The sequence below is a fragment of the Carassius carassius genome, chromosome 30 (assembly GCF_963082965.1).
Source record: "Carassius carassius chromosome 30, fCarCar2.1, whole genome shotgun sequence".
In the NCBI taxonomy this organism is placed as follows: Eukaryota; Metazoa; Chordata; class Actinopteri; order Cypriniformes; family Cyprinidae; genus Carassius; species Carassius carassius.
In genome coordinates this window covers 1,355,734-1,371,797 of record NC_081784.1, presented here as the reverse complement: position 1 = coordinate 1,371,797, position 16,064 = coordinate 1,355,734, and the positions used below count along the sequence as shown (strand labels likewise).

The 16,064-nt window shown below is 37.3% G+C and overlaps 1 protein-coding gene across 6 annotated transcripts in view; it reads right to left on the bottom strand.

The window, feature by feature from the left end:
* The window catches only part of LOC132110378 (lysosomal-trafficking regulator-like), an 89,920-nt gene that overhangs the window by 58,276 nt on the left and 15,580 nt on the right, over positions 1-16,064 (bottom strand). For 5 of the 6 annotated variants that reach the window (XM_059516934.1, XM_059516929.1, XM_059516928.1 and 2 more), the window contains exon 2: positions 7,201-7,292. In XM_059516934.1, the coding sequence (XP_059372917.1) occupies positions 7,201-7,292 (92 nt within the window). Of the gene's footprint in view, positions 1-7,200; positions 7,293-9,295; positions 9,368-16,064 lie in introns of those variants that run through there. The other variant, XM_059516933.1, reaches the window with a different exon arrangement.

Here is a 16,064-nt window from a genome sequence, read left to right as displayed (position 1 = left end):
ATACAAGAAAATCTGCTAAAGAAAAATTACTGGATCAGCATCGCAATATCTCAGATGCTGGCAGCCCTTTTGACCCCACTCTCTCGTTCATTTTAATAATGCAGCGAACCAATCAAACTTGCTCAGTGAAATGTATGTTATGGTATGATGTTAGGCTGCATGGACACGGACAGCAGATCCTGACATTAGACACTGCTGCAGCGTACTGTATCACATCAAACAGTTTTTCCATCCACCACAGGATTTCAGCCGTCTCACTTCACAAAACCACACAAAGCAGAACAAACGGTCACAATAAGCGTAACAATTCCCAGACATTGATTTAACCTAATTTCTTTAAAGACATTAAGGACGATTGCTAATTTTCTACAAAGAAATGTAATAAAAATCCAGGCCAAATATTACTATTATTATTACTACTATTAACAATAATAATACATTTGTATTAAAAAAATTAATTGTATTATTTTTATAATAAACATCAAATATTAATATATATTTCACAGTTAAATAAAAGTGTATTTAAGATAATATAATAAAAAAATATATTATTTTATTTTACAGTACAAGGGTACATTTTAATTTCTAAATTTGTCTCATTGTCAAACATTAAACCATAAATATAAATAATTATTTTTATATATAAATGTAAATTGTGTGTGTGTGTGTGTATATATATATATAAAAAAGAGTGAAGAATTTTCCAAAAATAGTCCGTGTGGTTATTTCATATGGCCATCCTGGCTCCTCTAAAAACACACAGACTCAATGCTCAAATACACAATTTTAGCAGAAATTGAAACACGTTCCCTTTACATCAGAGCAGCTCCAGCACACGCATCATAAACACACCCCGACGGAGCTTTAAAGACACGCCTCCTTTAAAATCTACAATAATCTACAGTACCTCCTATAAGCAGACCGCAGTGGATCTCAAAATCTCCATCTTCTGCAGTGTTTCAGCCACATACATATTCCACTCATGCTCGTAGTAACGTCTCTGCATAAAACGCAACAAAAAGCCTGCGTCCGCATGCCTCCACACTTCACTAGTGACTGAATTTTCTGTCCTGCTCCGTAAATTTCATTAAATTGGAATTTCAGAGGGAAGCTTTCCAGATTTTGAGTTGATCAGTGCATCACATGAAAGCATGTGATGTCACATGGTCGCACAGGGGCAGGCTGGGAAGCAAACTTCTGGTCAGGTCTGGGGGTGGTTTTGTAGTAGAGCTTAGACGGTGAACCAGCCATTTTCCAGATGCTTAAACAATCCTATTATGCAAAAACTAATCTTACCCCTCTGCCAACCATTTTTTCTTATTTTGCACAACCATGCTTGTATTTCTTTAAATGAGTACACCAGATTTTAGAAATGGACCCAAGTCAGTTGGGTTTGGAACAACACTCTACAACCAGTATTTTAGATCCGGTTCCCTGCTTGGTCATTATGAACTGCCTTGCATCAATCTGCCCTTTTATGACTTCAATTGTGAACTTGTCATTGACTTCTGGAATTGTTCCTCCAGAACTAAAAATAGCTGCCATTACACCAGTCCCTAAGAAGACTGGTTGTGATGTATCTGATTTATCCAATTACAGGCCGATTTCTAACCTCCCATTCTTGGCTAAAGTTCTTGAGCGTCTTGTGGCTGTTCAGTTAAATAATCACCTAGCTCTGAACAGTCTCTTTGAACCTTTTCAATCTGGGTTCAGAAGAGGGCATAGTACTGAAACTGCTTTAATTAGGGTCGTAAATGATCTTCTTATCACGGCGTATTCCGGTGCATGCAGTATTTTGGTCTTGTTAGACCTCAGTGCTGCTTTTGACACTATATGTCACTCTCTTCTGCTTGACAGGCTGGAAAATTGGTTGGGTCTTTCTGGAGCTGTCCTCAATTGGTTTCGGTCTTATTTAACGAATCATGCCCAGTTTGTTGGCTTGGGTAACTATAAATCAGATACCGTGCCTGTTCGACAGGGAGTTCCTCAGGGTTCAGTATTGGGTCCAATAATATTTAACATTTATATGCTTCCACTTGGGCAGATCATTAGGAAACATGGTCTTGGGTATCACTGCTATGCGGATGATATGGAGATTTACATCACCACTAGTCCTGATGTCCATTGCTCATTAATAGCTTTGCGTGGTTGTTTAGAATAGATCAGTATCTGGATGCATAACAACTTCCTGAAGCTGAATGGCTCCAAAACTGAACTGATGCGGATTGGTACAGTGGCAGCCACACGTAAGACCGAGCAGATCAGTTTGATTGTTGATTCCTGCACGGTAATCCCCACTTCACAGGTGCGAAATCTTGGTGTCATTTTTGATCCACAACTATCATTTGAAGCACACATAAAACACATCTCTAAAACTGCATTTTTCCACCTGAGCAACATAGCTCGACTTAGACCTTTTCTCTCTTTTGCAGACACAGAAAGGCTTATACATGCCTTCATAACAACTAGGTTAGATTATTGTAATGCCTTGTTCTCTGGCCTTCCAGCTAAATCGTTGAGCAAGCTTCAGTATATACAGAATTCTGCCACTCGTGTGCTCACTTGTACTTCTTCTCGTGAACACATTACACCGGTTCTTTCACAATTACACTGGCTTCCCGTAAATGCGAGAATTGATTTTAAAATTCTTATTTTAACATACTAGGCACTTCATGGGACTGCACCTGAGTATCTTTGTGATCTCATCAATCCTTATATTCCATCATGCTCTCTTCGCTCTACTAACTCTCTTTCACTTCACCAGCCATCATGTAAGCTAAAGACCATGGGGGAAAGAGCCTTTTCATATAAAGCCCCTAAGCTATGGAATGTACTTCCTCTGCACGTCAGAAATGCACCAACATTGGGTGATTTTAAAAAGTTGATTAAGTCACATTTATTCAAGACTGTGTTTCTCTAATGAATTGTTGTATTGCTTTTGGTGTTTTTTTATTTTATTTATTACTTTATTACTGTAGCACTTTGGGTTTAAGAAAAGCACATTACAAATAAAATGTATTATTATCATTATTATTATGAGCAAATGATGACAGAACATTAACATTAATGCTATAAAACTAACATTAGTTAAAAATATAACTGGTCATTGTTATTTCATGTCAGCTCAGACACAACTTCATTGTAATAATGTACTACAGTTTAAATTAACATTGAGAAATACTTCTAAAGCATCTTAGTGTTAGTTCATGCTAATGTAGCTTACTAATGTTAACAAATGAAAACTTGTGAAGTGTTACTGAGGTGTCTTACCCTGGTCAAAATCAAAATTAAGAAATATTAATTACTTAGTAATTTTTTTCCAAGTAATATTTTCACATTGGACAAAAAGATTATGAAAGCTTGTTTCCGACACGGGATTAAATAAATAATTAAATGATTGCAACATTTTTCCTCAGAATTACATGTTCCTATCTCACAATTCTGAATTTATATCAAAAGATGTGAACTAGCATTTCTGAGCTAAAATCTGAACTGTGTGAGAAAAAAAAATATATAAATGTTTCTTTCACCCCATGGTGGAAACGGGCTTCCATAATGGACAGTACAGTATATTAGTTATTAATATAGTTTATTTCCAGTAGTTATCTTTTTCTTCTTTTCTTAAAACAGGCTAATATAAAGACAATGAAACACTAAGAAGTTGCTTTTCAAATACAGTGCTTAAATTTATTTGACCACCGGTCAAAAAAAGAAAAGAAAAGAAAATATATTAGGACTTGTTTACTTGTTAACTTGTTTAAAACAAAAAAAAAAATTACACTACAAACTGAAAAAAAATTACAAACTGAAACAACACAATCTTTATTCACTCATTATAAACAAAAACGTGTGTGTGTGTGTGTGTGTATATATATATATATATTAGGGGTGTAACAGTACGTGTATTCGTACCGCACCGTTTTGGTACAGGGCTTTCGGTACGGTGCACGTGTGTACCGAATGACCAAATGCAATATTTAGTTTGCGGAACATAGGTACATTTTCGTGTTTCCAAACAAACATATTAAGTGGCGGAAGTCTCCGCGTTCAGCGCAAATCCCGCCCTGCAGCTGATAGGCCGGCGACACACTGGATGCGTGGCGCAAGCGTCTCAGTTTTTAATTCGGCTCCCATGTTAACAGGTTAGATGCAGACTGCCTGCGTGAGACGCTTGCATGCTAGAAATAGAACCGACACCTATTTTTCACGCGACACGCAAGCGTGTTGGAAGCGTTTCCAGGCAAAATAGAATAGGAAAATATGTTTATATGTCATTTTGTACACAAATACATATTAATTCATGACACTTTGATGTTTGAAAGTCTATAGGTTGACAAATTCAGATATAAATGTAATTTAAAAAATAAATTAATAATCAGTCAATACTGTTGACGGTGTCCTTTATCAGTAGGCTTTATATTTATGCTCAACATGAAGTATAGATATTGTTGTCATGAAGACAAGAGCCAGGTCTGTCGGCGGTCTCCCTCTATGTCACCTACAGCAGCAGCAGCAGCGCGCCAGCGCCGCGTCAGGCACGATTCTTGTGAAGCAGGCCTACAAGATGGGATTGGTAATTCTGCACTGTAATCATAGTTATTTATTTATATTTTTCATTATATTTTATTATATGATATTGGTTTGAGACAGAGTATTTTATTTAGTGGAGAACTTTGCAGCAGTATTTTATTTCTTGTTCTTTTTTTAGTTTATATATATTTTATTAAAAAATATTTTTAAAAAGTGTATAGTAATAAACAACCTGCAGTTTAATGTTTGCATTTCTTTCCCTTACTGTACCGAAAATGAATCAAACCGTGACTTTAAAACTGAGGTACGTACCGAACCGTGATTTTTGCGTACCGTTACACCCCTAATATATATATATATATATTTTTTTTGTTGTTTTGTTTGTTTTTTTGTATGGCCGCCTTTGGCCTTGATTACAGCTTGCATTCTTGCTGCAATTGTTTTTATGTACTTTTACAAAATCTCTGTTGTTATTGACTTCCAAATAGTTTCTTAGTTGTTCCCAAAGACCTGCTTTTCATTTGAAGTTTGTGTGATCTACCTTTGAATCCATTAAATCCCAACAATAATAATATTTTAGCATCAGAAACCCTATTGTGAATTTACCATTACTGAAACATAAAAACTTATTTTGGTAATCAGCAATACTGTTAGTTTAGGGCAGCTGTGGCACAAACGCTGGGTGGTGGTCTAATATACTTATTAAACACTGCACGTTTACTGCACTCCCACTCCCACCAGTGTCTCCCTGTCCCAGTTTGCCACAAAAAATGATTCAATATCTCCACGGAAACTAAGGAAATCAGACAAGTTTGTGACAACAAAAGGTGTGAATAAATCAGACCAGTTTTAATTTCTAGTTGAACTATTGCTTTAACAAATTAATTACTTCATTATCTCACTCAAAGCAGATAAAAGATTTGAAAGGGTCAAAGGGTTTCATATGCATTCACATCAGACGGGTTGTAGCTTTTGCCAGTTCCTGTGTTTCAGCTAAAGTCCCAGGAACTGCACATGATCATGAGATCAAGATTAGGAGCTGAGAAAACGCACTTAATTGAGCACACGGCATGTAGCCACTGGGCCAGACAAAGAAAGCCTTTTATCACTGCCTCAAACAATCAGCTTCTCTCAACACAATGCTAATTAACATGAGCTCTAGTCACTGCTTGCCATGATTTTAGTTTGTCTTAAAGGATCACTTCACCCATTTGCATTTAGCTTTGTATTGTTAGAAACCCAGTCATATATTATAATGATCATGGATTTTTCCTTTATTTTTCCCTGAGATGGGAGAAATAAGGATTTAAGTGTTTTACTTCCTGCTTATTATGACGTAAAAATCGTCATTTTGCGTCATAATAAGCAGGAAGTCAAAATTCATTGAAAAGTGTAGAGACTACAGACACTAGCTTATTATTATTCCAGGGGGTGGGACCCACTCACCCTACAGGCCTATTACAGATCAGAGGGTGGGACTAAACTTACAGAAACGAAAATGAAAATCCGCCATCTTGTTTGGAAGCTATGTAGCTAAGCTAACAAGCGCTTATGGAGTCAGATTTACGAGAATGGCTGGAGAAACAACTCAAGATACGGAAGAAGAGGATTTTCAAAGTCTGTTGCTCGAAACAGATGTTCGTGGCTATCTATACGAGCCACAATATAGCGCAGAGGAGGAACAGGAGGCGGCGGCTGCAGCCGAGGCCGGAGACCTGCCTGTCGCGTCCGAGGAGCCCGGGCGTGCTCGAGCTGGTGCGGACTGGTGATGCCTGTGCTCTCGTTGTGCGCCTACAGACACAGAACTAGAGTCCGTCTGCTGCCAAGAATTTCAAAGATGCCAATTTCTCCTCTAAGAAATGTCTGAGGCAGACAAGGACACGGATGTTTGCGTTGTGAACCATCCTAGTTTCTCCCCGCATATGGACAGAGGCGCCCTGGAGACATATTTCAGAATTCCGAAGGTAAACTGGAAACGCCAGCCGAAGCCTGCAGGGACAAATGGACGTCTAACTGTAAAGTAACGTTAAGTGTTTCAATTTTATTTATTATTCATTTCGTGAAATGTACACCATTTCTTCAAGCATTATTATCACGAAATGATTCCCGGTTAATAAGTTACGTAACGTCAACTGTAAACTGTTTGTGCAGTACCGTTTTTAATGCACAAAAAGCTTACTGTGGCATTGTTTACTACTGTGGCACGTAAATACCATACATCGCTAACTGTGTCCTCAATGTCTTGGGAGTGGGAGTGGCTTGTGGAGCTTTGCAAATGTGTTGCATTTTGGGAGTTGTGGTTTTCCATACAAATGAGCCCTAAAGTTACTTTCTGTTATAACTCGGTCAAAAAGGCACCAAATTCGAAAATTTTAATAGATTTAGACTACATATATGACCCACTTTAAATGAAGATCAATGTTCCCACAGGTGAAATGCTCCTTTAACAAGGTTCAACTGACTGAGGGCTGATCTGTAATTGAGTAAATTACACAAAAAAACACTGATCACGAACTGTGATCTGCGTTTAAAATATCTGACAAAGATGCAGTGAGTAAAAACAACAAAGATGTTATTCAAAATTCTGCTTGACAGTCGTGATCAAATGAAAAAAATATTTTCACAATTTTTTGGTCTGTAAACTGAAACATAAAAAAGAAGACAGCTTACCAGAATTTGAGCGCATCCTTTGCTCTCGGGTCACTGAGCTGTCGCACACAGTGAAACGTGCACAGAAAACTCTCCAAGCACTGAAGACTGAGCTGAAATCAGAAGAAAACAATAAAATACATTTCTGTAATCAAGGCGATTTCACTGATGAACTACATGTTTGCACACCGTTTCTAGCACAGGGCGAGTCAGGACACTCAGGAGTCTGATCAAACATATCATTTTGAATGATAGTAATAATAGGGCTGATTTAATTGAGAAAACACCAAGAAAAATGCAGTTGCAAGGGAGCTTTGCATTGTGAACTTTAGAAGTACATCAAACCAGCAATAAAATCGTTTGAAATATGTTCTTTGTGAATGTGTTATATTTCTACACAAACGTATCGAAACGAGTAACGCATAGCCTTTTGACCAGTTTTGATCAGTGACACTTTCCTTCTATTCAGTCGACCAGTGAGCGCTCAAAACACCCAAAGACGTCTCTGTTTCTCCATTTACTGGAACAGACACAGAATAATCACATTACATGGAGCAACTTCCACTCACATGAGCGAGTGAGAAAGAGGACCGATGCAGAGAAATCTACACAAGCTGCTGCATCTACATGAGTGTGGCTGTCCCTCACATTACATTATAGCCAAAATAAAAAGTAATAAAACAACATAAATAAATAAATATTTTTCTTCATTCATTGTCATTATGATTATTTATTTTAAATACTGGGTTGAAACATGAGCCTTGAATAATTCTTGGCAGATTTTGCGGGATACATCCATATTATTATAGATAATAATCACATGAAATCTGTCAAGATTTCCATGAATGGTCACAACTTAACCCAAAATGTAAAAAAATACATATGTGGCGAGTGGGGCGGGGCCGAGGGACGTGGGAACAAGGAGTGAGGCCGGCAATGATTGGGCAAATCAGTGGCACCTGCGACCCACCACCAGTCTCGAGTCCCACGTAGGAGATGGAAGGATATAAAACTGGAGCGACGACAGTGAAGGACGAGAGAGGACCAGGCCTGGGCTTTTAGTTGTGTTTTGGTTTTTATTTTGTGCGCATCAGTCGTCCGTGAGGGGCTGGTGCGCTGTTTTGTGTTTGTTTTGAATAATTAAAGTTTCATTTTGATTGTCCGCCGGTTCCCGCCTCCTTCTTCCGGATGAAAACAAAGAAAATGTGCATAAAAACAGCACTTTTTTTTGGCATTTTATCTTGTATTTTCTATTCTCTGCATTATTAAGGAAATGTTGTGGTAGAAATTATCAATCATCTATGAAAATACTGTTAAATTATGTCTAAAACTTCAATGATTCAAGTCAGTGACTAGTTTCCTACAGACTAGACCCGTTTCAACAGCTCTGTACAAAACCAAAACACTTCCTAGTTTTCATGCTCAGTCACCTCAAATGACCCCTCATAATAATTTTCACTTAAAAGAAGCTGTGGCTGTGCCTCAAATCACATACCATCCCTTGCTAAATGGATAAATCCCACAAAACCTGTCCAAGAACATGCCTGGGTTATATTTCTCTCACCCAACAAATAAACAAAATGTATTAATTTCATGAAACCTATCGAGAACTTGTCAAGATTCATATTTCAACCCAAAAATAGCTTAATGAAGAAAATATTTAAACAACAATAAACAAGCAAACAAATAAATAAATCATTTATAAATCTTATAAAATCTTATTAAACCCATCAAGAAATTGGCAAGGGTCAAATTTCATCTCAGAAATAAAAAAGGGAAATAAATAAATAAATACATGCATACATACATAATGTAGAAAGATGATTAAACACAAAATCAGTCAAGAATTTGACACATTTCAATCCAACATAAATAAATACACACAAAGGGGAGTAAACCATGACAGAATTAGTATTTTTAGACAAACTGTTCCCTTAAAATATTCTGAAATATCCCAAAAAGGCAAGTCGCAGACCACAAGCATCAGCCTATTTGAAAAGTTGAACTCACTTTAATCAAGTGTCAATACACTTTTGTTAAATAAGTAAAAAGGTTTCAAGGCAGGGTTATTGAAGGTGGCAGAGGTCATGACCTTATACAAGCTTCAGACACTCACCAGACAATCAGGGTCCCACTATCTGAATCAGAGCAGATGATGATGGTGAGGAACTCAATGGACAGTGAGAGGCTGGAAACACGGGACACAGGAGAAAAAGAGACAGACGGGATGAGACGAACAGAAGATGAACATGACAGGAAAACAAAAATTAAACAGAAGGACAGAGAAACATGAAGGCAAGGAGGATGCAGCTTTAAATATTTTAAGTGAGAGAGAAGTTCATGCAGAATCAAAACAATCTGAGCAAACAGATTAAGGGATGCAGAGTTCCTCTCCTCACAGGGATCTGTTACTATCACTGACCTTTGCTAATAGAGAAACTCAGTTCCAGATACAGATTTTTGAACCAATCACTTGAGCTGAAAATGTCATGTGACAAATCACTCAGGAGATGCAGGAAAATTAAGTCAACAGTGAATGGCTCTCCACTAGAACAGTCTCAAACCCTCACTACAGTAACTACAGTAACATGAGCCATGACATCACAAATAACAGAAAGGGAAATGTACTTTTAACTCTTCTAAGAGCTCTGTAAAACAAGTACTTACATTTAGCACCAGAGTCTGACTACTAAAGCTAACCAGCCTAATCTGAAACCCTGGAGACAAATTATCAACAAAAATTAGAGCATTAAAATATACACAAATAAACCATGGACTATGGTTATGAAGCCGGGATGGAAGTTAGCACCCGCCACCAGCCAATTGCGGGTGATTTTGTGTTGTGGCGGGTAAACTCGCTTCACCTACCGGCCACCGTGGTGCGTAAATATGGCCATCCTTAAAAATATTCTTGTTTGCCATAACCCGACCGACCCTGTCAATTTAGCACCGACTCAATTTATTTATTTTTTTTGCTTTTAGTCCGACCGACTTGCCGATTGTAAATTTGCGTTAAGACCGACCAATTTTTTTTTTACTCTTCAAATAACTAATACAAACGCAATAAAATACTAGTAATTATATTTAAGTAAGTATTGTAAATATATAAATTGCCTTGGCCTACATACAAATGGACGTCATCTGTGTTTACACGGATGTCACACTGTGTCCTGTGCGTTCGCTTCGTCTCATACTCTCACTCACTGTCAGAGTCAACGGTTCGCGCTTGGTAATGATGGCTGCGGCTGCAGTAAACTAAATGTTCGCGGTCACTGTTCAAAGTCATACGGGTTCGGGCACCATAATACATCTAAAAAAAATTCATTAAAACAGCTCGACACCGCTTTAACTTGGCACAAAGTTCTGGAAAAACTGTGCCCAGATCTTTCCCATCCCTTCTCTCTAGTCTAAAACCGTGACCGTGTCGACTGTCACTTTATGTTCGAAAATCTATTGCACGAATCAAGGATTCAACGAATCAACCAACCCAAGTTTCGAAAACGAAAATAAGAATATGATTTTAACGACCTTCTCTCGGAGCGCGTCCAGGTTTTTTTTTTCTTGAACAGGCGTCACACAGCAACTGCAGCTTCGGACAAACACGCATAACAGCAAATAATACTTCTGCACAGTGTTTCTCTTTTTACAACAGAAATGTGAATTCAGCCGGTATTCAGTCTCATACAGTTTCGGGCTTGAATCGCCTAGGGCTGTCAAAATAGCTGAAAAAACTCAATTCTAATTTTTTTTTTTACTTAAATATGATCAAAATTCGAATTGTAGGCTATTTGAATTTTAAATGCATAATTTCAGTTAGGGTGAAGAAAAGCTTTTTGCTTCTCTTCTGAGGCTCAAGATAGCGCATCCAGCAAAATATTACTGCATGTTTATTCAAAGCATTAGAATACATGACTGTGAAAAAAACATAATATTTAAAATAATGTTTATGAACCAATTATTATTAATTAAGTTGCTTAAAGAACTATAAACAAAACAGCATCATGTATGCATGCATTGTTAAATAAATAAAAAGGGCGGAAAACCAGTCACACAGGATACATTTTTTCATTTTAAAAACATGAGATGCGCAAAATATGCATTCTGTGTGAACGGTTTGGTTTCAGTTTTGATGTAAACAAGATCTTCTCCACATTGATTTTTTTTTTTTTAAGTGGCTTCAACTGGATAGGCTAACATAACCTTATAATGCAATGCCACATATATTGTCATCGCATCTCGTGCGCGTACACGAGGTGAAAGATGAGAAAGCAGATACAGTGTCGAGCTCGTCCGCCTTTGAAAGTTGTGTAGACACAGCTGTGCATGGCGAGATGGAATTGAACACGTACCGGGGCTGATAAGGCAGCTTCCTTAATGCACACCTAAAATTCATATGCGCATTCGAATGTGGATTTTTATTTTAAATTCGACGAATATTCGAAAAAATATTTTTTTTGATAGCCTAAGAAAATCGCCTATGCGATTTTTTTGGTGAAGCCTGCAGTAATTGTAAATGTTGAAGCCTGCAGTAAATGTTTTGCATTATGGCAGTCCACTCTGCTTATTGTTTTTCGAAAATGTTGCACTCCTGTTTGTCATTTTGCGCGTAACTTCACGCCAATAAATCATCAGAAATATTGGTCTTCACCAATATATTGAATATTTACATTCCTCCTGCCTGTTGTCCATGGATTTACCTATATTTGGTGTTATTTGCCGTATAAAACTTTAGACATACAAAATCGATTTTACAATCGATTCAATGAACACTCGTCACTCAAATCAAACAGGATTTTTTTTCACAAAAGTGACAACCCAAGAAAGCAAAGTAAACGTTCTCTCATTTGTAGGTTGCATTGATATGTACAATAGATGATAAATAATCTTCCCATCGATGTATGGTTTGTTAGGAGGACAATATTTGTCTGAGATACTATTTGAAAATCTGGAATCTGAAAATAAATAAATAAAATTCTATATATTACAACCCGAATTCCGGAAAAGTTGGGACGTTTTTTTAATTTTAATAAAATGAAAACTAAAGGAATTTCAAATCACATGAGCCAATATTTTATTCACAATAGAACATAGATAACGTAGCAAATGTTTAAACTGTTTTATCCACTTAATTAGCTCATTTAAAATTTAATGCCTGCTACAGGTCTCAAAAAAGTTGGCACGGGGGCAACAAATGGCTAAAAAAGCAAGCAGTTTTGAAAAGATTCAGCTGGGAGAACATCTAGTGATTAATTAAGTTAATTGATATCAGGTCTGTAACATGATTAGCTATAAAAGCTTTGTCTTAGAGAAGCAGAGTCTCTCAGAAGTAAAGATGGGCAGAGGCTCTCCAATCTTTAAAAACAATGTTCCTCAACGTCAAATTGCAAAGGCTTTGCAAATCTCATCATCTACAGTGCATAACATCATCAAAAGATTCAGAGAAACTGGAGAAATCTCTGTGCGTAAGGGACAAGGCCGGAGACCTTTATTGGATGCCCGTGGTCTTCGGGCTCTCAGACGACACTGCATCACTCATCGGCATGATTGTGTCAATGACATTACTAAATGGGCCCAGGAATACTTTCAGAAACCACTGTCGGTAAACACAATCCGCCGTGCCATCAGCAGATGCCAACTAAAGCTCTATCATGCAAAAAGGAAGCCATATGTGAACATGGTCCAGAAGCGCCGTCGTGTCCTGTGGGCCAAGGCTCATTTAAAATGGACTATTTCAAAGTGGAATAGTGTTTTATGGTCAGACGAGTTCAAATTTGACATTCTTGTTGGAAATCACGGACGCCGTGTCCTCCGGGCTAAAGAGGAGGGAGACCTTCCAGCATGTTATCAGCGTTCAGTTCAAAAGCCAGCATCTCTGATGGTATGGGGGTGCATAAGTGCATACGGTATGGGCAGCTTGCATGTTTTGGAAGGCTCTGTGAATGCTGAAAGGTATATAAAGGTTTTAGAGCAACATATGCTTCCCTCCAAACAACGTCTATTTCAGGGAAGGCCTTGTTTATTTCAGCAGGACAATGCAAAACCACATACTGCAGCTATAACAACAGCATGGCTTCGTCGTAGAAGAGTCCGGGTGCTAACCTGGCCTGCCTGCAGTCCAGATCTTTCACCTATAGAGAACATTTGGCGCATCATTAAACGAAAAATACGTCAAAGACGACCACGAACTCTTCAGCAGCTGGAAATCTATATAAGGCAAGAATGGGACCAAATTCCAACAGCAAAACTCCAGCAACTCATAGCCTCAATGCCCAGACGTCTTCAAACTGTTTTGAAAAGAAAAGGAGATGCTACACCATGGTAAACATGCCCCGTCCCAACTATTTTGAGACCTGTAGCAGAAATCAAAATTGAAATGAGCTCATTTTGTGCATAAAATTGTAAACTTTCTCAGTTAAAACATTTGCTATGTTATCTGTGTTCTATTGTGAATAAAATATTGGCTCATGTGATTTGAAAGTCTTTTAGTTTTCATTTTATTAAAATTTAAAAAATGTCCCAACTTTTCGGGAATTCGGGTTGTATTCAATGAACACTCGTCACTCAAATCAAACAGGATGTTTTTCACAAAAGTGACAACCCAAGAAAGCAAAGTAAACGTTCTCTCATTTGTAGGTTGCATTGATACGTAGCGGTGAATGCAAGTAAAACAGTACCTCATTTTTTTCTCACCTGAAATTCATGCAATAAACATGTTTTTGACAAAGGTTTCAATTTGTTTGTGGTCTATATAGCCTGCATCAAAATGAGGTTTGCAATGATGCGCCCGAAGGCACGGGTTGGAGACCCAGTCAGTGACGTCACGATATGCTAATTTGTTTAAATTCATACCGACGTCATCACCATCACAAAAATATACTTTTTTTTTTTACATTGAAACTTGAAAAAAAAAAAAATAGACCGACCTACCGACCCTTTTTTTAAAAAAAATTACTGTTACTGCAAACCAAAATATTTTTAAGGATGGCCTAACAATAGCATACTGTTTCACCCAGCCGGTGGACAAAAAAAGTTCATTTTTATCCCTGGTGTGTGTACAACACGCAATAAGTAGTAGGATATAAGCAAATTTCAAATCAAATGTAGTACCTACTATCTAGTATTTGACGTTGAATGCAGGAGTAATCTGATGACTGTAATGATTCAGACTCTGCTGTCCTTCTCAAGTCTTATTTACAGTATTTTCCAAAATGTCACAACGGATCAAAATTTCCCAAATTTCATGTGACCCAAGAGCTAGGCTTCTCAATAAATCCTCTGGATGGAAACAGATGATATTGATGGAAATTCATTTGATGCACAGACACACATTTCTCAAATAAACAACATCATTCAAACTCAAATGTCTTTTAACAACCTCTGACAAGATAGCTGCTCATCTAAAAAAAAAAAAAGCCATGTAATGAGTGTTCTTTAGAATTATGTAACATTGGAGTATTTAATAAGATTTTAAATTAGCTTTTATTTTTACATTTCATTTTTGTTTGTTTCATTTTGCAATGTGCTTTTGTTTTGTTATATATATTTCTACTTTTTTATTTAAATTTTAGTTTCAGTTTTAGCAATTTTAGCATTTCAATTTTAAAAGGGTCATATGAAATTAATTGTTCCATTCTCATTGGAGTGTTACAAACTCTTGGTGTATGAAAAATATCTGTAAAGTTGCAAAGACTAAAGTATTAAACCCAAAGAGATATTCTTTATAAAAGTTTAGACTCGTCCACACCACCCTAAAACACCTCGTTTAAACATGCCTCCACGTCTACTTCACAATGTGGGAAGCTTTTCGACCAACATCAACCAAATCTTTTTGTATTTAGAAGTATATGATGTGTGTGTGAGAATATTCTTTGTGTGTGAAGATGTTGCGCAGCGCAGATCCGTGAATGAATGTTCTGAAGTGAGGTAAACTTCAACAGATTCACCTGCTCAAGGAATAGAGATCAATGAACACTGTGTAGGGACCATGTCAATGGGAACACAGTTCATGCACACAGCTCACTTCTAATGAGCTGATTATCTGAATCAGGTGTGTTAAAGAGAGACATGTGAGAACTGGAATTGAGAACCGCTGGTGTAGAGTAAAGCTTGTTGTTTGTCGTTTCTCCGATCACAAATGCAGACATGGTTTTATATTTACGCGGCGCACCACAATATCAAAACTGACCACCACAAATTGATTTTCAAAAAGGCTTTGACTTTGTTGAATAAACATAAGCACTGCACGTTTCAAAATCAAAACCCGGTGCAGGTGTTTTTATATCACTGTATTTCTGAAAGAAACCGACTGTCTTCAGAAAATTTGAGTCATTTTCATTTCATCTTGCATGTAATGTCTGAAAGCAGCGTTTTTGAGCAGAATGCTGCTTTGTGTACAGCCGTTACAGGGAAAATCTCCCATTTTTCCTGCTTTAAGCGCGTCCTGCTGGCAGAGAATGAATTTATTATACACATATTAATGCCGCCACAAAGTGTAAGTCTGTGGGAAACACTGTAAAAGATTCTCACTTCATTTCCATAGCTCAGACACGCATGTAGCAAAGGAAGTCACACATGTTAGTGTCGGCATTGTTAACTTAAGTCAGTCGCAGAATAAGTACAGTGGGTTTGCAGAAGTGTCAATTTCCTTCTGCTATTGCAAAAAGGTCGAAAAGCAGATCTTGTTTTTGCTTGTAGTGTTTTGTACATGAACATTAAACATTAAAAGAAAAGTTAAAGCTCCATCAGCAGCATGCAGAAGACAACTCAACCCTTAGTTTGCAAGTACAGTAAAACAGTTTCAAAGAAATGTAAACATCATACTTTTTAACTAAAATTAAATATATTCCATTGGGCTGCTCGAATATGAAAATATTTCTAACCATGAT